At 36.1% G+C, this 23112-nt stretch overlaps 1 protein-coding gene across 2 annotated transcripts; it reads right to left on the reverse strand.

Moving 5' to 3' along the window:
* Positions 1-4899: 4899 nt before the first annotated feature.
* On the reverse strand, positions 4900-23092 carry ATG12 (autophagy related 12). Of its 2 annotated transcripts, XM_061188062.1 has the most exons (4): positions 22714-23092; positions 14563-14699; positions 6723-6785; positions 4900-6058 (listed from the first exon to the last, which is right to left on the reverse strand). In XM_061188062.1, the coding sequence occupies exons 1-4, from the start codon at positions 22874-22876 to the stop codon at positions 5999-6001; spliced, it is 423 nt and encodes a 140-aa protein (XP_061044045.1). In that variant the 5' UTR covers positions 22877-23092; the 3' UTR covers positions 4900-5998. The 2 variants fall into 2 exon arrangements, with proteins under 2 accessions (XP_061044045.1, XP_061044046.1); XM_061188063.1 differs by lacking the exons at positions 4900-6058; positions 14563-14699 and having other exon boundaries at positions 6724-6785; positions 22714-22923.
* Positions 23093-23112: the final 20 nt, after the last annotated feature.

Here is a 23112-nt window from a genome sequence, read left to right on the forward strand (position 1 = left end):
ACACAATTTCATTGATCCCTTCTATGTGGATGTCTCCCACTTCTCCCTAATCTCACATGCTGAGAGTAATCTCTAATACCTTTTAGCACCTCAAATGAAATATACCATATTTAAAACTCCTTTCAAACATGCTTTTCATTTCCTGGAGGTTCTATTTCCACAATGAGGCTACCCGAGCTCCAGAACCTCATTCACCACTGCCTACTCTTTCCCGCTTCATTCTCAAGCTCTTTCAACCAAGAGCTAACTTTTTAAAACCTCCAGAATATCTTTTATGTTTTTCCACCTTTCTATTCTTATTGCTACTCCACTCAAGCCTCTATTCTAATTTTGGGTGGATTACTATGCTGGCCCTTCCCAGTACAGATCCTTTATTCACACCCACTAATTATACTTAAGCTCAGACTGGTTATGTTTCCTGGTTAGAAACTTTCAATAACTCTTATTTCCTACATACTAGGTTTGTCAACCTGGCATTTAAAATTCTCCATGTTTTGGTTCTACATTTCCTTTTTCATCTTTTACCTTTACTTTTCTTCTTTACCAAATGTCTTCCGGCCAGATTATATTAGTCACTATTTCTTGTGGTTACCAAATCCATTCTTCTGCTTTAAGCTTTTCCTTCTGCCTAGACACTAGAAAGACATTTCAATATGTCCAGATCCTACCTTAAGGTCTTAGCTCAAATGCTTTCCTCTCAAATAGGTTATATCTCCTCTTGAACAACTAAGCCAATAATCAGTATCTTTCCTATGGCACTTACCACTTTGCAGCAGGTATTGTAGTTACTTACGTGGATTATCTTGACAGTGAGACGTTTGGGACAGGCTCCTTTTACATTTTATTTTTGTATTTCTTCCTCTACGCCTAGCACACAGTGCCTCGCGTATGCATGAATGGTGACTTCAGTAAAAACATACTGGTAACTGGCTAGAGTAATTCAACTGCTAGTTTTAAGGATCCTTGGGGCTGTGCGTTCAAATCCAGCAGACTAGACTTGTTTCTCTCAAGGTTTTTTTTTTTCTTTCTGGTTTCTCTGTAAAGAAAACCCATATTCTTCCCCACAGAATTGCACATTGTAACTTAACTACTGTCCCTCCCCCCTCCCCCCAACGGGACTGACATTACAGGCTCTATTGACATAAGTAGAATACCTAGATTCAGAGGTGGTAGTTCTACCGCAGTCTGCATTGCCCAGGTCAACGATCATCACATTTTAAGACAGACGTTGACATGTGATAGATATCCAGAGAAAGGAGTTAGAATTATTAGAGGTTCAGTAATATTGGTCTATCCATCCATCTGACACATTTTCACAAGCATGTACTATATGCCTGGCACTGCTTACAGAACTTAAGTCTCTGCCCTCAGAGGGCATATGTTCTAATGGGGCTGGGGGGTAGCTACCCCAACAAATACAGTATATATGGAGAAATGGACACATAGTACTGCATACAATACACGATGGAGAAAAATAAAGCAGGAGAAAGAAGGGAGAGGGTGGTGAGGAGGTGTCATGTGATAGTTGAACAGGGACTGAAGGATGTTAGTGAGAAATGTAATTGTCTGGGGGGAAGTTTCCAGGTGGAGGAAATGGTAAGCACAAAAGCCCTGGGATGGGAGCAAGTCTAGTGTTTGAATAATAACACAGATGAACACGGAGGTGGGTGGTAAGCTGTAGAAATGGGGACTGCAGATCACATAGGACAATGAAAGTCTTCAACTTGTACTCTGATATGGGAAACCACTTGGGGATTCTGGCCAGAGAGCAGATAAAGGGAAGCCAATTAGCTGGCTATTACAGTTCGAGTGAAAGATAATGGTGGCTTGGCTAGAGTGGGAGAATAGATGAAAAATGGTTGGATTCTGAACATGTTTTGGTAAAGATGTCAGGATTTGCTGATAGACTGGAAGTGGGTTAGAGAGGGATTAATAATTAGTTGAGCAATTGGAAGGAATGGATTTGCCATGATTAAGACAGTAGAAGACTTGGGAGAACTGAGGTGGGAAAGGGGGGAAAGATATGCCTCATAGATCTAGATATATAATAGAACTGGGAAGAAATAGTTTTAGGAGGCAGGGAGGAAGGCAGAGGGAAGAGAGTTCTATAAAGAATAAATCCACCTCAAAATGTATAGGGCTTTCCTTGTGGCTATCACTAAGTAACCAGTAAGTTTCAGGTATATCTGCTTCATATGAGAACATAGAAGGAACTATGATTTATAAGGATTCCTCTAACTCAAGATTCTAATCACACTCATATACATACATGTTTTATCTTTCCTTCATCCATATAAGAAAATACAGGGAATTCCCTGGCGGTTCAGTGGCTAGGACTCCACGCTCTCACTGCCGAGAGCCTGGGTTCAATCACTGGTCAGGGAACTAAGATCCCACAAGCCGCGCAGCGCAGCCAAAAAAAAAAAAAGAGACAGGTAAATCTAATATTTGGTATCAAATTTTATCTTTTTACTTTCTATTATTTCAAAAAATCAAAGTTTCAAGAATTATTTAAATTCGTACCTGACAATCTACCTTCCAATTAGAATGAAAGTTCCAGGAGAACAGGAATCTTATGTCTTATTCCAATGCTGAGGACATAGTAGGCACTCTATGTGAATAAACAAATGGAAATTTATAGTTTCAAGGCTTTTGATAGAGATTGCCAAAATATCCCCTAAAAGTGTAGTACCAATTCACATTCCATTCACCAAGAATATGACAGGACTTATTCCCCCCCAATGTTGCCAATACTGATAACTGTTTTAACTATTGATACTATGAGAGGTGATAATCAGCATTTCGTAGCTTTTACCTGTACTTTTTATAACTAATGATGTTCAGCACTTTTCATGCTTTATTAGCCATCTATATTTTTATTTTTTGGAATTACATTTTAATGTATTGAGCCCATTTTTCAGACGGTCTTTTTTCTTATCAACTGAAATGAGCTCTTCAATTATTGGACACCAAAACCTTGTCATATGTTGCAAACATTTTCATCTTCTGCTATACAAAAATTAAAAACATGCAAATTTCCTTTATTGCTGCTTTAAATCATTCTGCAAACCACATCATAAACTCAATATATAATGAATTACTGATTATATGTGCATAAGGAAATGTACTAAGTATTATGTGTGTGGGTACCAAATAAAAATCCCCCAAATATCCTATTTTCAGGGATATTACAATGATGAAAGGGTGTTGGACATGCTTCTAAGGGAGTAAGCGCAGTAACTGCTGTAACAGTGGTAGTTTGCTGTGTTCTTATGAGGGAGAGAGTATCTCCTCCTTGAGAGATTCAGATAAGCTTTAAGGAAGTTAAAAAATGAATTAGGCAGAGAGGTAGGATTTGAAGGGGTGGAGGTGTAGGAAACAGAAAAACAAACAAACAATGCACGTTCAGGAAATAGCGAATAATCCAGTGTGGGTTGGACAATTTTGAAGGAAAATAGTATTTGTAAAAGTAAACCTGCTGAACTGTTTTCTGAATACTTTCCTTCCATTATGTGGTCTGTAGCTGAATTCCCTTAGTGCCAGAAGCTTACTAAGTATATTACAATCCTTGGAAAATGAAGCAGAAGCTGCACAAAGGTGATTTTCATTATCACACCTCTGAACACTGCACTTTCCCGCTTTGGGTTACACACAACTAAACTGGTTGACTAATGCTATATAATTTAAAGCATGGTCTGCACTTCTCTTTGAGTTTTCTAATCTTATCAGAGTAGATGATATTAAAGGTCCCTTCAGGGTTAAAACTTCTACAGAAATCAGAGATTCCAGGAAGTATTCAATCTTATTTTGATTCCAGATAAACATTCTTAGCTTACCTTACACCCTAAATATGGGGAACTCACTGTGAAGGCCTCGGCATAGGCAGCTTCAAAGATGCAAAGCACACTATTCTAACATTATATACACTGTATGTAGAATGGGTCATCTTTGCACAGTAAGATAAAGCGTGGCATTACTGATGTTGATTTTCTCATTCATAAATATGGAAAACTTAAAATATAACCTGAGGGTTTAGTTCCCCACCCCCCCAAGCTCATTTAAACCAGACATCTGCAAAAATATTTTGTGAATTGCGTTCTAGGTTCTAATAACCAAATAACTTATGGGATCCAGGCTTACGAGTAAATGTTGTAAAGTCAGCACAGAATAATGTAAATACAGTTTTAAAAAGTGTAAAGCCCTACATATTCTTAAAGGTTGTGGGTGAAAAAAACAAAGTACATATATTTAGCTAACCTCAGATTTAATAAGTTAATAAATTATTTAGATCAAAAAAGAATAATTAAGTTGATGACACAAATTCAAACTCAAGTAGTTTTGACTGTTAAGGTAAGTAAATAGTCTATCATTTGAAACCTTAGCAGTAAACATAAGATACACATAGGTTAAACACATTTTTGCTATCTGTTAAATATATATGCATATAAATATATTCATATCCTTCAGTAAACTGTAAGAGCACAAAACTAGAGAACAGATCCTTCCCATATTCAACTTATTTGACCTGAAAATAATATTCTTTCCAGCTTTCAATATACGTACTAATTTCTTACTTAGCCTTTACACAATTCAACCTGTATTATTTCAGTGCTAAATACTAGCTGCATTAATTTATTAAGCAGGGACATCATTATAAGGGGACTTAGGAATTTGGTCTCGGGCAGAAAATGAGAACTGAACAGTGATTTCATCACCTTAAACTGAATTGTTCCTTAGCATCCCTTAATGATAATGTATGGCAGATCATTAACCATAAAGTACATTCTGGGACTTAAAGGACATAAGTGTAGTTCAAAGTCCTTTGACAAAATCATACCATTCTCATCACCTTCGAAAATAAACTTAGAATTCTTGCATACACCTTAGATCCTGTTTGAACATTCCATTCAATTTATTGGATTTTTTTAAAAAATGCTGTATTACAAATACAATACAGAATGAAGAAAAAAGGTTAAATCTTATTTAAAGCAATTATCAGTTTAATAGCATCAGTAAAAAATGGTACTTTTAGTCATGGCATGAAATACACATAAAATCTAGCTATTTTCCAATTATTCTTTAGGCATTTTCAAGTTGGAAAATTCATTATAAAAAACTGAAAGATGCTGCCTCGTTTACTCTTTGAGTGCTTTTGACACTGTAAAAATAAGAGAGAGATTAATACCACAGTTATAACCACTGGGACTCAAGAATCATTACATGATAAGATTGAAAAGAGTTAGATGACTCATTTGTCCAAAATCTGTAAAATTCCTTGTTTCCCAATAAAACAGTTAAACTGAAACCACGAATTTTCTCTAAAGCAATCTTCCGGTGCGTCAACATGTGTGCTCTCTTGGCTAGATGTTTGCTAGAAATTAGCAGGAATAGCTATTATCTTCTGGCAAAGAGGTAAAACCAAACTGCCTAACTCTTTCTGCCAGCTGGGTTGCCCTCTACTGGACTATGCAAGGTAATAAAGCCAGCAGGTCAATGCAACTTTGTTTCACAACGTAACACTGTAGATAGAAATGTAAATGAGAAAAGGCATATCACATACCTCAAACAAATTGCACTCCCCTGAATAAGCCCCAGAAGAATCCTTTAATAAATTGACTTTTATGGGTGTGTGGGGGGGAATCAGCAGAGTGCTAATTTTTCAAGTAAACAATTTCAGTCATTTTGAGAAGTGGTACAAAAGCAGCTTTATATAATCTTAGTCTCCTTTTCAATACTTTGGAGGCAGCTCTGGAGCAATAGTTGTAGTAATGGGTAAACGCTAATGTCCATCTTTTATGCTGATTTGTGTTTTAATACAAATCACATTTTTGTGAGTCCATCTACTCTGTGGATATTTTAAATGTATAGACATGGGTCACAGTAGATGCATGCTGAAGAGATCACATCCACAAGTCTCTTGCCACAAGATCAAAACTTTTCAGAGCTGTTTCCTTTGTGAAGACTCATTTTAAGTTAGCAATATCTTTTCCTCTGTAGCTCATCCCCATGCCTGAGATTTGCAGTAATGCAGGACCAGTTTACCATCACTGCCAAAACACTACGAAAAGAAAAACGGCAATAAATTAAACTCAATTTTTGTTATTCTTAGATGAAACTAAGAAAAAGAATGTTATACTGATCATAAACATCCTAATACATGTACATGTATCTATAAGGCTATTTCTTTCAACAGATGCAAGCTACTATTGGACACATATTAGTAATCATAAACGTTTAATAAAACTTGTCCTTTAAGCACCTTAAGCATAGATAAGCACACATATTTTAACCTTGTCCCTTCTCTACATCTGACTATAATGTATGTACTATTTTCTAGTAATGGTGCTGTAAGAATGCTGAATAAAGTCATTCTTACATAGTCTCCTTTTCAATTTCTTGGAGGGAGATCTGGATTACTGATTATAAAAACAATGTAGAAGATACTACATGTAGGATCTTCTAAAAGGAGATCTTACTTTCTGGTCATATTTCATAGTCATCTTCTGTTTGTGTTATTCATTCTTTAATTCTTCAATCACTGTATAATTTGAGATCCAACTAAGTTCAAGGTGTTAGAGATATAACAGAGAACAAGAAAGTAATCTCTTTTCTTGATAGACAATTAAGAATGGCTTATCATCTCTTTAAATGATATGAATTAATGATCATACTATACACAGATGAGCATATTCCATGAAGAAAATAAAGCAGTAATGTTTTACCTCATAGAGGGTTCCAACTTCCTGGTCTGGGGAGGGGGCAAAGGACTGATTCACATAAATAAACTGCAAGAAATAAGAAAATTATGGTGATTCATTTTTAATGGTATCCAGATTAATCTGCATTTTTCTGGGTGCCAATCAGCCAGCTATTTCAAATTGTTTGTCTTCAGAACTGAAGAAAGATTCCCTAAACTCCTTCTTTCTAATTCTCATAAATTAGTCAATTAGTGAGATCTTTATGAAGAGCATGTCTTTCCTCTGGAGGAATAACAGAATTTTTTTCCCCAGCTTTTTATAACTAAGAAACTTTTGTTTTTACAAACAGCTTTTGAAGGTTTATCCAAGAAATTACATTAGTAAAAATATCAATTTTCTCATTTATTCATAATTAAAGACAGAATTTCTCCTAACAAAATTTTACACACACAGCCTCAGATAAAAACATCTAATAATTGAGATAATTGGTACATTTTTCTTGAGTAAATGACATGCACGGTTGGATTTTTTTGACCATTACCACCTCTGAAAACTCTCAGAAGTACTGAATTTCAGGCTGGGTGAGACCACTGTAAAGTCACTTGCAGCCAAATGAAGTAGCAAAAATGTAGCATAATTGAAACCTAATGTCCTTACAACCTTGTTTCTTAACGGATTCACTGTTCAATGTTTCAGTTTAGTCTGTTTCTACTAAAACATTTATAGTACTTAAAAAATTCCCAAAGATACTGAAACAAAAGATCACAGTGTCAAAGTGACTTCTGATAGTTTTCTTTTTAGAAAACAAAACATTATTTGCAGGTTAACATATTCAATTTTCCTTGTCTACAAGCAAATTTTAAGACAAATTTCCTGGGCTTCACATAGTTCTTAAAAATATATATCTATCAGAACAGTTGGTTGATAGATACTATTTGGGACACCAGCTAGAACAAAAATAAATATCACTTATATTTCTCCTTCAGGCAATACAGTGTGGTAATTAAGAGTAGGGGCTCTACTGAGATCTAGGTTTGAATTCCGGCTATAAATACAAATAACTTTTCTCAAACTGTGTCCTTGTTTGTAAATACAGAAAATAACAGGACCTATACTTCTTGAAGCTGCTGGGAAAAATAAAATGAGACAGTACACATCAAGTGTAAGTGCTTGATATATGTACTCAATAGACATTAGTTAGACTTATTAAATTATTTAAAAATAGTTCATGCTTAAATATCAACTCATTATTAAGGCTGAGTAAGGTTCTAACATAATTTCAGAAACAAGAGAAATCGGTGTGCATTTTAATGTGAATTTCCTGTGATACAGATATAATAATTTGTGTTTAGTTCCTGTGATACAATATAATAAATTGTGTTCAGTTTAACTATGAGTGAACATAGATTTTACTCTTTGGAACATTTTAAATTAGGAAAAGGGCTCTGGACAACAATTTAGTTTATTTCAGCAAACAATCCCTGAGTGTCTATTATGTGCTAGGAAATGCACAAGGTGTGAAATTATGAAGATTAATATGATCTCTCCCCTCAACAAGCAAACATACCTGAATAAGATAAGAATATAGATGGGAAAAATGCATCTGACAAGGTCTGTAGCACAAAGATGGGGCATTAGTTTAGCCTAGCCTTTCGGTCAGGAGAGGCTTTCTGGAAGAAAAAATTGAGGAACAAATTAGGACTTAACTAGGTGCAGAGAGTAATAATTAGGACTCTGCAGGCAAAAGAAACAAAAGTAAGATGTGAGTGTTGAGGGGACAGTACAGCAGATACAGTAGAGAACTATAAGAACTTAATGCAATTCTGTAACAAGAGTTAGCAACTGAAAGTGACTTTAATTTAAAAAAAGCAATTAAGGTAGTTTAAATGGAAGTTCCATGGAGGTAAAAATTTCAAAACACAATCTTTAGCTAAATGCTAGACATTAGGAGGATAAAATTTTAAAGAATAATGATTTGTTTTTAAATCACCAGTCTTTATATAGATGTCTCTTTAGTTATTTTGGTTGTTATAAACTTGAGATTTTGTAGGAAGGGTTCATGGGAACAGCATTCTCTTGAGTTCTTACACACTGCTAACAGTTTTGTGCCCTGATTAAAAGTCTGTTTTGTAGTATATAAAATCCTTATCTCACACTTTCTTTGTATCTTTGCTGCTCAACATTGATGGTAACCTAATTTCCTAAGCCATGTCCTTTTTCCCCTAGATGTCCAAAGGATTTTTCTTTTTATTTCACATCCAGTAATCTTACCAGAATGTGTCTCGGTGATTGTTACACTGGGTTGGTATTCTCAGGATTTTGGTACATTTTTTTAATATGTAGTCTCAAATCTTTTTAGAAGAAATTTCCCTTGAATTATAATTTTAAGTGTTTGTTTTGTTCCTTTGTTTCGGTTTTCTTCTTCAGGGACTCCTATTTCTATGTTTACTCTCCTTTGTTCACACTCAGTATTTGTCATTTTCTCAAATTCTTTTTACCTTTAATTCTACCCCCAATCCCATCCCCGAGCCTGAGCAACCAAATGCTGCAGTTTAACGTTTTTTTTAAGTTAAAAAATTTTTTATACAATTTTTAAAGGTTACTTTCCATTTACAGTTATTACTAAATATTGGCTATGTTCGCCATGTTGTACAACACATCCTTCAGCCTATCTTGCATCCTTCAGTCTGTATATCCCACTCCTCCACCCACATATTGTCCCCCCGCCTCCAAACTGGAAACCACTAGTTTGTTCCCTATATCTGTGAGTCTGCTTCTTTTTTGTTATATTCACTAGTTTGTTGTATTTTTTAGATTCCATGTAAAGTTATATCATACAGTATTTGTCTTTATCTGTCTAACTCATTTCACTTAGCATAATGCCCTCCAAGTCCATCTATGTTGCTGCAAATGGCAAAATTTCTTTTTTATGGCTGAGTAGTATTCCATTGTGTGTGTGTGTGTGTGTGTGTGTGTGTTTGTGTGTGTATGTGTGTACACATCTTCTATCCATTTATCTGTTGATGGATACTTAGGTTGCTTCCATATCTTGGCAGCTGTAAATAATGCTGCTATGAACACAGGGGTGCACGTATCTTTTCGAACAAGTGTTTTTGTTTTCTTCAGATGTATACCCAGGAGTGGAATTGCTGGGTCATAAGGTAGTTCTATCTTTAGTTTTTTAAGAAACCTCCATATTGTTTTCCACAGTGGCTGCACCAATTTACATTCCTACCAACAGTATATAAGGGTTCCCTTTTCTCCACATCCTTGCCAACATTTGTTATTTGTGTTCTTTTTGATGACAGCCATTCTGACAGGTGTGAGGTGATATCTCACTGTGGTTCTGATTTGCATTTCCCTAATGATTACTGATGTTGAGGATCTTTTCATGTGCCTGTTAGCTATCTGCACCTCCTCTTTGGAAAAATGTCTTTTCAGTTCTTCTGCCCACCTTACAATTGGGTTGTTTGTTTTTTTGATGTTGAGTTGTATGAGCTGTTTATATATGTTGGATATTAATCCCTTATTGGTCATACCATTTGCAAATATATTCTCCCATTCATTAGGTTGTATTTTTGTTTTGTGGATGGTTTCCTTTGCTATGCAAAAGCTTTTAAGTTTAATTAGGTCCCATTTGTTTGTTTTTGCTTTTATTTCCTTTACTCTATAAGACTGACCCAAAAAAATATTGCTGCAATTTATGTCAAAGAGTGTTCTGCCTATGTTTTCCTCTAGGAATTTTATAGTATCTGGTCTTACATTTAGGTTTTTAATATATTCTGAGTTTATTTTTGTGTATGGTTTTAGTGAATGTTCTAATTTCATTCTTTTACATGTAGCTGTCCAGTTTTCCCAGCACCACCTACCGAAGACACTGTCTTTTCTCCATTGTATATTCTTGTCCCCTTTGTAGTAGACTGCTTGACCATAAGTGCATGGGTTTATTTCTGGGCTCTCTATCCTGTTCCATTGATCTATGTATCTGTTTTTCTGCCAATACCGTACTGTTTTGATGACTGTAGCTTCACAGTATAGTCTGAAGGCAGGGAGTGTGATTCCTCCAGCTCTGTTCTTCTTTCTCAAGATTGTTTTGGCTATTCAAGGTCTTTTATGTTTCCATATAAAATTTAAAAATATTTGTTTAGTTCTGTGAAAAATGCCATTGGAAATTTTACAGACATTGCATTGAATATGTAGATTGCCTTGGGAAGCATAGTCATTTTAACAACACTGATTATTCCAATCCAAGAACACAGTATATCTTTCTGTTTGTGTTGTCTTCAATTTCTTTCATCAGTTTCTTATAGTTTTCAGAGTATAGGTCTTTTACCTCCTTAGGTATGTTTATTCCTGGATATATCTTTTTGACTTTGAAAATTCTTTTTTTTTTCTTCTATTTTTCTTCAGCCATTACCTGTTGTTTATTTGCTCTTATATTCCATCTAGTTTAGTCTCCATTTCTGAAATAACTTTTAACCTATAATTCTTTTCCTGAGCTCTGTCACTTCAAGTTTTACTATTGCTGATTTATGTTGTTCTTTCGCGTCTTCTATCACCTTTCTTTTGACACTTGTTTTGACATAATAAATCAGTTACTGACCTGCTTGTAGGCACATTTTTCTCTGGCATGCTTTCATTGTCTTTAGGGATGTTACTCTGTTCTTTATTTTGCTTCCTTATAACATTGTGCAGGATTTGACCTTGATACTCATCTGTTGCTTACTTGTATATGAAATCAGTTTTCTTCAACTTTTAGAATGAAATGGGTTAGTGTAGTTTTTCTAACTCCACAGAGCTCCCTCTACTGTTGTTTTTTGTATAGTGTTGAACAATATGGAGGTCTGCTTTCTTTCTTTCTTTTTTTTAACAATTAACATTTTATTTATTTATGGCTGCACTGGGTCTTCGTTGCTGCACGTGGGCCTTCTCTAGTTGCAGAGTACAGGCTCTAGGCGCGCGGGCTTCAGTAGTTGTGGCACGCGGCCTCAGTAGTTGTGGCTCACGGGCTCTAGAGCGCAGGCTCAGTAGTTGTGGCGCATGGGCTTAGTTGCTCCGTGGCATGTGGGATCTTCCCGGACCAGGGCTCAAACCCATGTCCCCTGCATTGGCAGGCGGATTCTTAACCACTGCACCACCAGGGAAGTCCCGCAGGTCTGCTTTCTGAGCTTTCCAGGTTGTTCCTCTCCATTTTGACCAGGTCCTTCTTTTTCCTTCCTTTCCCTGCTTAAATGTGTTTCACTTCCAAAAGTTCCTCTTCAGTGTGGTATCTTGTCTTGGAAGGGAGCCTGAGTCTGTTTTGAGAGTTCTCAGGGGATAGACTGCTCCAGTCCCTTAAGTCCTCCTTAGTGCAGATATATTGTAATCGCCTGCTATTGGAGAGAATCAAACGCTCTCAATTTCAGCTACTATTCTTAAATTGGCCCACTGTACTTTCCAGTGAATACCTGTTAGCTATTTCCAGGTTCTCCCTTTCTCAGTGTTATCAGATGCCAATCCTACTGTTTATTTTTTTCAGCACATTTGCTAATAGGACACAGATCCTGTGGTCATTGGTGGGTATTCCCACCAACTTGAATCTTAGGTTTCAGGAGGATAGTTGTCATCTAAGTTTTGTTATTAAGTATACTGATCATGGGGTTTTGGTTTTGCTTTCTAGTTGACTATATTTTTGTGGGAATTCATGCCTTCTGACACCACTGCTATCTTCCCAGAATCCCCAGCATTACCTTTTCTTTTGACATTTATTTTGTGAAAATAACGTAGGGTACAGCTCTATGAAGCCAGAAGATGTGAGTTCTAGTTTAATCTAGAAAAGTGACAAAAAGACTACTTTTGTTTATGTTTCCTATTGCTTAAATGGGAAGAGATAATCAGATTTGCTACAAAGGTTTAAAGTTGGACCATATGAAATTGCTGAGTTTTTTTGGTTAAAATGATTGATTGATGACAGTTTTACATGGTTCAACCTAATATATATTGACTTCAACCACGTCCTTTCAGATTACTGAATATAAGCAATACAAAATGTCAAAACTCTAACATTAACATAGAACACAGCATTCTTTCACCTTTTCTTCTATCCACAAATTTCTAAAAGTAATGCCTTAATTACTTGGTACTCCTCTGGTTACCTACCTCTCCAACTCTTCATGGTATACCCTTAGTACAGATAACCTCTGCTCATTTCTCTTAAGTGTATGTCCTCACCACCCTAACTTTTCCATTTAGACTTGGGACTCTAGGCAAGGTCCTCTGCTCCTCAGGTTTTAGCTACCATATGCAAGTGGATGACACTATAATATTCTTGCCCATCTCTGAAATTTAATTAAATTCTACACGGCACTCTTATAAAACAGATCTTTTCTCACTCCGAGTGATCACAAACAGATGTTCACCTGTAAAACTCAAAAATCCCCATCACTTTTCCCTTACAACTTCCTTTGGAGGAATCCCTGGTTCTATGTTATCCTTACCTCAAATAACTTCTAGTGATTAACCTATCTTGCACTTACTTTTGCACCCATGACATGACACTTTTGTGAAAGCCATTTACCACCAAAATCTTAGATCAGAGTAGTTTCCTCCTCTTCATTAACAAAAAGAAATAAATTCCAACACACCTCACTTTCATAAAAAATCACTTCATTCATTCTACCAGTTCTCACTCCTGTGTTCACAAGCAACTATAGCCCTTCCCAATCCTTACACATGACTGTATTTAAAAAATACTTAGTGATTCTTCAATTATCTATCCACATATACATTACCTGAGTTAACAATGACCAAGATTGTGGTCTGAAGATAAAGGCATTCCATATATTAACATAACATGTGACAAAATGTCAAATACATGTAGACATTTAAATTTCTGTGGCCAAATTAAAAACCTGTGGCATTTAAATTTTTAATCCTAACAACTCACTGTGAAATGCTTAACATGTATCATATGAGATAAGTACACCTGAACCTTAAAAACTAGGGGGTTGGGGTGCCCACACTCTGCACAGTCAAAAATCTGTGTACAAGGCAGATTCAACCAACTGCAGGTTGTGTAGTAGTATAGTATGTATTTATTGAAAAAAATCCACGTATAAGTGGACTGCCACAGTTCAAACTCATGTTGTTCAAGGGTCAACTGTATACCTCTTAGTTCTTCCACAGCACATGGCAAAGGTATATTGATTACCTTGAGAAGAATGGGAAGGAAGCAACATTAATACCAAAACAACGAAAACCCCAAAACTTTCTGTACCAATATTCTATGATAGATCTTTCTGCATGGGCATTCAGTGACTTTCTGAGGAAAACAACCAATACAATAGGTTAAAAAAAAAAAATCAGTCCACATTTAAAAGCAAATCTAAAATTCATTTCTTTTCAGGGTTCTCCAGAGAATCCTTCAATAAAGCACAGAAATTCCACTAACAAAAGAAATAAAAGGACATTACTGAAGTAACATATGTGGCTCCATATGTATTTCTATATACAACACTTATTCATTGTTGCCTAGGAGCTACAGTACCCCCTCTGTATCCATGGGTTCTGCATCCTCCCTCAGATTCATCCAAATGTGATGGAAAATATTTGGGGAAAAAAATTCCAGAAAGTTCCAAAAAGCAAAACTTTTATTTGCCATGTACCAGCAACTATTTATGTAGCATATACATTGTGTTAGGTATCATAAATGATCTAAAAATGATTTGAAGTATAAGGGAGAATGTGTACAGATTATACGCAAATATGCCATTTTATATAAGGAACCTGAGCATCTGCAAAGGATGCTCTTGAAATCCCCCTTGAATACTGAGAGACAAATGTTTTGTGAATTTTTGTAGGGAAATGATCACCATTGTTTTCTTACCAACTGTTCTGAAGCTACCAGTTTAAGGAACTTTTTGATGAAGTCAATGAGTCCTTGGATGGTTCGGGTTCGCTCTACAGCCCATTTCTTTGTTTTCATTATAGGGGTGTCTCCCACAGCCTTTAGCAGGATGTCAACTGTAAAGGAAAAAAAAATACAGTTGACACAATCAAAACAGGAATTAGGGGCATCAATGTCCAGACAGTCGGAAATCCGCCTATAACTTTACACTCAGCCCTCTGGATCCACAGTTCTGCATCACGGATTCAACCTACAATGGATTATGTAGTATTCTAGTACATATTTATTGATAACAGTCCACGTGTAAGTAGACCTGCTTAGTTCAAACGCACGCTGTTCAATGGTAAACTATACTGACAAGTACACTGAAACATCTAAAGAGAATGTGATATAAAAGGCTTCAGAAAACTTAAACCTTCAATCAACATACAGTTTATGTATTTATGATACTGGAAATATGCCTGAGATGATAAATGGAAGATATGAAAAGATTCAATTAGAAGAATTTCACCTTCATCGAAACATTTATTTTTATTGAAAAAAATGGTAAACCTAAATTTCCAACAAAGATATTTAGAGGAGATTGGTTAAGTAAAGGATATTATACTCTATGGTAGGATGTATATACTGTAGTAAAGATATAAAGCACACACTCTGAACTTCCTGGGTTCAAAATCCTGGCTCTGCCACTTGCTAGGTATGTATACATATATCTAGATAAGCTCTTTAATCTCTCTGTACCACAGTTTCTTCACTTGTAAAATGAGGATAATAGCAGGAACCTGATAAGACTGTTATGAAGATTAAATGAATACATATAAAGTGTTTAGAACAGTACCAGATCATAACTCACTTATTAAACCTTAAGATAATTAAGCTGCCATTAAAGATACTATAAAAGCATATTTAATAGTATGAAAAAATTATCAAAAAATACTAAATATAAAGCAGCATATGATTTCAATTTCATTAAAACCATCACAGGCACATATTCACATAAATGTGGAATATGCACCAAAATGATATTTCCCAGTAGGGATATTATAGGTGATAATCACTTGATTTTACTTGTGCTTTTTGTAACCACCAAGTTTTCTACAGTAAACTTTTAAATAAAGGAAAACAATAAAATTAAAAAGAAAATACAAAAACTAGGGGACAAAAAGGTTTCTGAGAAATCAAAGGTTTCAATAATTCAAAATACAAAGATGCAAACAGAAAGACTATGAATCTGTCTCCTGAAGTTACTTCATTAAAAAGAATTAGAAAATATAAAGAACAACCAAATGGAATTGAAGAATACAATAACTGAAGAGAAAAGTGCACTAGAAGGAATCAACATTAAACTAAATGAGGCAGAAAAATGTATCAGTTCTTCTGACAAAATACTGGAAATCACTGCCACCAAACAGAATAAAGAAAATAGAATGAAAAGAAATGAGGACAGTTTAAGAGACTTCTGGGACAACATCAAATGTGGTAATATTCACATTATATCCCAGAAGGAGAAGAGAGAGAGATCGGGCCTGAGAAAATATTTGAAGAGATAATAGCTGAAAATTTCGCTAACCTAGGGAAGCAAACAGTCACCCAAGTCTAGGAAGTGCAGAGAGTCTCATATACGATTGACCCACAGAGAAATACACCATGACACATTGTAATCAAAATGACAAAAATTAAAGGTAAAGAGAAAATATCAAAAGCAATATACAAGGGAACTCCCATTAGGCTATCAGCTGATTTTTCAGCAGAAACTCTTCATGTCAGAAGGGAGTGGCATGATATACTTAAAGTGATGAAAGAGAAAAACTTACAACCAAGAACACTCTGCCCACCAAGGCTCTTGTTCAGATTTGATGGAGAAATCAAAAGCTTTACAGACAAGCAAAAGCTAGAAGAATTCAGCACCACCAAACCAGCTTTATAACAAATGCTAAAAGAACTTCTGTAGGTGGAAAATAAAAGGCCACAAATAGAAATGAGAAAATTATGATATGGAAAAGCTCACTGGTAAAGGCGAACATATTAATAAAGGCAGGAAATCATCCACACACAAAGCTAGTAGGGAAGTTAAAAGACAAAAATCGTAAAATCATCTATATCCATAATAGTTAAAGGATACACAAAACAATTAGATGTAAAATATAATATCAAAACAGTAATATTGATAGGAGAAGAGTACAAATGCAGGGTATCTAAAGTGCATTTGAAATTAAGAGATCAGCAACTTAAAACAAGCACGTACAGATATAAGCTCCTATACAAAAACCTCGTGTTAACTGCAAAACAAAAATCTATAATAGATACACACACAAAAAAGAAAAAGGAATCCAAAGATAATACCAAAGACAGTCATCAAATCACAAGAGAAGAGAACAAAAGAAGAAAAGGGGAAAAAAAAGACCTACGAAGATAAATCCAAAATAATTAACAAAATGGCAATAAGAACATACATATCAATACTTACCTTAAGTGAAAACGGACTAAATGCTCCAACCAAAGACAGACTGGCTGAATGGATACAAAAACAAGACCCATATATTTGCTGCCCACCAGAGACACATTTCAGATCTAGACACACATACAGACAGAAAGTGTGGAGATGGAAAAAAGGTATTCCACACAAACAGAACTCCAAAAAAGCCGCGGTTGCAATATTTATATCAGACAAAATAGACTTTTAAATAAAGACTGTTACAAGAGACAAAGAAGGACACTCCATAATAATGAAAGGATCAATCGAAGAAGATATAACAATTGTAAATATATATGCACCCAACACAGGAGCACCTCAATATATAAGGCAAATGTTAACAGACATAAAAGGAGTAACTGACAGTAAAACAACAATAGTGGGGGACTTTAACACCCCACTTACATCAATGGACAGATTATCCAGACAGAAAATCAATAAGGAAATACAGGCCTTAAACGACACATTAGGTTAGATAGTCTTAACTGATAGTTATACAACATTCCAACCGAAAGCAGCAGAATACACATTCTTATCAAGTACACATGGAACATTCTCTAGGATAGATCACATGCTGCAACACAGAGCTAGCCTTGGTAAATTTAAGGAAACTGAATTCATATCAAACATCTTTTCCGACCACAACATTACAAGGCTAGAAATCAACTACTAGAAAAAAACTGCAAAAAACACAAACACGTGGAAGCTAAACAATATGCTACTAAACAACCAATGGCTCACTGAAGAAATCAAAGAGGTAATTATAAATACCTAGAGACAAATGAAAACGAACACACGATGATCTAAAACCTGTGGAACACAGCAAAAGCTGTTCTAAAAGGAAAGTTCATAGTGATACAAGCTTACCTCAGGAAACAAGAAAAATCTCAGACAACTTAACCTTACATCTAAAGCAACTAGAGAAAGAAGAACAAACAAAACCCAAAGTTAGCAGGAGGAAAGAAATCATAAAGATTAGAGCAGAAATAAATGAAACAGAGATGAAGAAAACAACAGAAAAGATCAAGGAAACTAAAAGCTGCTTCTTTGAAAAGATAAACAAAATTGATAACCCTTTAGTCAGACTCATCAAGAAAAAAAGGGAGAGGGCCCAAATTAATAAAATCAGAAATGAAAAAGTAGAAGTTACAACAGACACCACAGAAATACAAAGGATCATAAGAGACTACTCTGAGGCCATCATCACCCTGATACCAAAACCAGAAAAAGACATCACAAAAAAAGAAAATTGTAGGCCAGTATCACCAATGAACATAGATGCAAAAATCCTCAACAAAATACTAGCAAAGTGATCCCTACAATACATGAAAAGGATCATACACCATGATCAAGTGGGATTTATCCCAGGGATGTAAGGAATTTTCAATATCTGCAAATCAATCAATGTGATACAAAACTACTAGAGCTCTTCAATGAATTTGGTTGTTTGACACAAAATTAATGTACAGTAATCTGTTCATTTCCTTTTTTTTTTTTTTTTTTTAGGCTGCAGTGTGAGGGATGCGGGATCTTAGTTCCCTGGCCAGAGATCGAACTTGTGCTCCTGCACTGGGAGCGCAGAGTCTTAACCACTGGACCACCAGGGAAGTCTCATCTGTTGCATTTCTACATATTAACAACAAAATATCAGAAAGAGAAATTAAGGAAATAATTTCATTTACCATTGCATGAAAAAGAATAAATTACCTAGGAATAAACATACCCAAGGAGGCAAAAGACCTGTATTCCAAAAACTGTAAGACACTGATGAAAGAAACTGAAGACAACACAAACAGATAGAAAGATATACTGTGTTCTTGGGTTGGAATAATCAGTGTTGTTAAAATGACTATGCTACCCAAGGTAATCTACATATTCAATGCAATCTCTATAAAATTTCCAATGGCATTTTTCACAGAACTAAAACAAATATTTTTAAATTTTATATGGAAACATAAAAGACCTTGAATAGCCAAAACAATCTTGAGAAAGAAGAACAGAGCTGGAGGAATCACACTCCCTGCCTTCAGACTATACTATGAAGCTACAGTCATCAAAACAGTACAGTATTGGCACAAAAACAGATACATAGATCAATGGAACAGGATAGAGAGCCCAGAAATAAACCCAACGCACTTATGGTCAAGCAATCTACTACAAAGGGGACAAGAATATACAATGGAGAAAAGACAGTGTCTTCAGTAGGTGGTGCTGGGAAAACTAGACAGCTACATGTAAAAGAATGAAATTAGAACATTCACTAACACCATACACAAAAATAAACTCAGAATATATTAAAGACCTAAATGTAAGACCGGATACTATAAAATTCCTAGAGGAAAACATAGGCAGAACACTCTGACATAAATTGCAGCAATATTGTTTTGGATTAGTGTCCTAGAGTAATGGAAATAAAAGCAAATGTAAACAAATGGTACCTAATGAAAATTAAAAGCTTTGGCGCAGTGAAAGAAACCATAAACAAAATGAAAAGACTGGGAGAAAATATTTGCAAATGATGCAACAGACAAGGGATTAATTTCCAAAATATACAAAGAGCTCTTACAGCTTAGTATCAAAAAACAAACAACCCAAACAAAAAATGGGCAGAAGTCCTAAATAGACATTTCTCCAAAGAAGACATACAGACAGCCAAAAGACACATGAAAGATGCTCAATATCGTTAATTATTAGAGAAATGCAAATCAAAACTACAATGAAATATCACCTCACACCAGTCAGAATGGCCATCATTAAAAAGTCTACGAATAATAAACGCTGGAGAGGGTGTGGAGAAAAAGGAAGCCTCCAACACTGTTGGTGGGAATGTAAATTGCAGCCACTATGGAGAACAGTATGGAGGTTCCTTAAAAAACTAAAAACTAAAAATAGAGTTACCATAAAACCCTGCAATCCCACTCCTGGGCATATATCTGGAGAAAACCATGATTGAAAAGATATATGCACCCAAATGTTCATAGCAGTACTATTTACAATAGCCAAGGCATGGAAGAAACCTAAGTGTCCATCGACAGATGAATGGGTAAAGAGGATGTGGAATATCATTCAGCCATAAAAAGAACGAAATAATGCCACTGGCAGCAACATGGATGGACCTATAGATTATCATATTAAGTGAAGTCAGGGAAAAACAATTACCATATGATATTACTTATATGTGGAATCTAAAAAAATGGTATAAATGAACTTATTTACAAAACAGAAATAGAGTCACAAACAGAAAACAAACTTATGGGGGCGATGGGGGGATAGATTAGGAGTTTAGTATTTATATATACACACTACTATGTATAAAATAGGTAAACCACAAGGACCTGCTTATAGCACAGAGAACTATACTATCTTGTAATAACGTATAATGGAAAAGAATCTGATTAAGAAAATATACATATATGTATAACTGAATCACTTTGCCATACACTTGAAACTAACACAACATTGTAAATTAACTATACTTCAATTTAAAAAAATTTAAAAAAAAAGACATCCACAATCAAAGGAAACACTGAAAGCAGAGGTGTTCTGCTGCCCCCTAAAGTCAACTCTATTCTACTACATCCTTCCTGTCCCATTCCTTGGTATTAAAAATTGGGTCCCAATGAGGTTACTGAGATCAATTTACTGAAGTTTACCCCTGGAATGGAGCCATCTAGAACACATAATGCACAGTTTATCTTCCTACTAAAGTTTATCTTCCTTCTTCCATTTAGTAATCCTACCCTCAGTTATCTAAGCAAAAGAGATGAATTGGGAGATAACTAAGGAGATTTTGGTTAACTCACCTTCCATACCTCCCTGTCTCTGTTCCTTCAATCCCCTGGGGCTATCAATCAGTCAGTTGCAACTGGGCATTGCAAGAAAGTGAAGAAGAAAGTGAAGTGAAGAATTACTGAAGAGAGCGAGAGCAAGAAGCTAGAGAAGGAAAAATATTTATTCTAATTATAGCTGTACTTTATTATTACTTTTTTTAATTCTAAAGGCGATTTGCTTGTAGTTCTCCACTCTAGCTACACAGGAGACTCAACTGGGGGAACATGTATAAGAATACAGATGTCTACATCAATTAAATCAGAATCTTCTGGAAATAGGGCCTCGGCACTGCTATGTTTAAAAGCTCCCTCAGGTGATCCTAAAGTGCCGCCATAACTAACAAGCTCGGTCTGCTTCAGTAATATGTAGATTAAACCAAAGGTGGAGCATATGAAATATTTAAGCTTTTTCCATGAGAAAAGGTCCTCAAAAAAGGATGACAACTTCAGGGTAGACATTCAATAGCTAGAAAGTAAGTTTTCTATCACAGAGGCTAACTCAAATGCTCACAGGAGCCAGAAGATGAAAATTCGATTTTTAAATGATGGTTAAAAATCATAAATTGTGCAGATTCAAGAAAACATGCCATATAACCTCAGGCCATATCTGGGAATGTGGGCCTTATTTTTTAGTCACAGTATTACACAGCAATCTTCAGGGTCAAGTACGTAGTTAATTGTTGACTAAGACTGCTAGATATCAAGACAAACTCTTTGAAAGTCTGTCTCTGCTTATAGTAAATTGCAAGGGAAAAAAGGGAACAACACTACTGATTCACTTCGCTGTACAGCAGAAACTAACACAACATTGTTAACCAACTATACTCCAATAAAAAAGAAAAAGAATCTCTAAAACTCATGGGATTCATCTGAAGAACGAGTCTAGTGGTTACCTACAGAAATAATTATAGTTTTTTGTTTATCTATTGGTGAATAATGTGTAAATGACAGAAAAGATTTCCCCCAAATGCAGAGGCAGTCTGACTTAAAAGGGGGACAGTGCTGGCAGAGACAATTATCCTTCACAGCAGCAGAAAGTGAAGATGGATGAAAGGGCATGAGATCACTGAGCACAACATGAGAAAACGACTTCCTGATTTTCTCATAGGCAACTCTACATAGAGTGCTCCACTTAGGAATTACTGTATTTTACAATGGCGAACTAATTCTCAAGCAATAAAGGGTTGAGGACTAATTCTCAAGCAATAAAGGGTCCAGTTCAAGCAACGAAATGATTCATTTACAAAGATTCCAAAACGGTGTTTTTTGTTTTTTTTTTTTTTAAAAAGGCGATGCCTCTGCCTTTAGTTTTCCCTTAGCAGTCTTTATACTGGGTAAAACCCCAGTTTTTTGGGCCAAGGTGTGAATTCACACGCATTTGGTATAAAAAACAGCGACCTAGTCGGAAAGTGTGGATTCTAATTCAGATTTGCCACAGACCATCCTTATTAGCTAAAACCATTATTCAAATAATTAGATCCCGCGTTAAGTACCTGGAGCTATCAAGATCCCACAGAGTTCCCACCTTCAAAGAGCTCTCAGTCTGGTCATTTCAAAGGAAGATGAGAGTACAGCGTAATAAATGCCGTGACATTCAAAAATTGGGTACCACACCGCGAAGGTGCGTCCAGAGACAGCTTTCTTTCGAGGCACTTAACTCAAACGTCTTAAAAGCCGAAAAGTATACTTCCTCTCTCGTGACTGGTCAAAAACCTCGTCTGGAACCGGCCCTCCTCTAAATTTTGCTTCTTTATTAGCCGCCATCCCTATTCGAAGACAACCTCAACCTCCCGCCTCTGCCCAGAGTGAAACTGCTCTGAAAATTACTTTTCTTCTTGGTGTCACCGGCAGGTTCCTCTGTTCCCGGAGAGACTGCAGCGGAAGAAGGGGGCTCCGGAGTGGCTGTTTCTGGGGAGACCTCCGTGGGTCCTTCACCTTCAGCAGCAATTGAGGGAGGGAGCTGCAGCGCAGACTCCGGCTCCTCAGCCATCTTGCTTGGAGGGAGGTGAGGGCGGAAGTGGTGGCTCAGCCCATGCAGTGGGCGGGCTTTGTGCCGGAGAGCGGCGCTAGGGAGGCGCCGGGGTAGGGGCGGGGAGAACCCAACCCACCACTGAAAGTCGGAATTGCAGGTTGGTCCTCTGCGTCGAACCTGTTGCAGTCCCCTGATCGCTGATAGACCAACTACTGTTTCTCCACACCCCCCTCCCCCTCAACAGCAAGTTTCCG

This window comes from Eubalaena glacialis, chromosome 4, assembly GCF_028564815.1.
Source record: "Eubalaena glacialis isolate mEubGla1 chromosome 4, mEubGla1.1.hap2.+ XY, whole genome shotgun sequence".
Classification (NCBI taxonomy): domain Eukaryota; kingdom Metazoa; phylum Chordata; class Mammalia; order Artiodactyla; family Balaenidae; genus Eubalaena; species Eubalaena glacialis.

Excerpts from the sequence above, each read along its gene's own strand:
- ATG12 (XM_061188062.1), bottom strand. The coding sequence starts at position 22,876 with ATGGCTGAGGAGCCGGAGTCTGCGCTGCAGCTCCCTCCCTCAATTGCT. Across the intron at positions 6,786-14,562 it reads TGGTAGCTTCAGAACAGTTG|TTTATTTATGTGAATCAGTC; the intron begins GTAAGAAAACAA and ends TATTTCTTGCAG. Across the intron at positions 6,059-6,722 it reads AAGTTGGAACCCTCTATGAG|TGTTTTGGCAGTGATGGTAA; the intron begins GTAAAACATTAC and ends TTCTTTTCGTAG.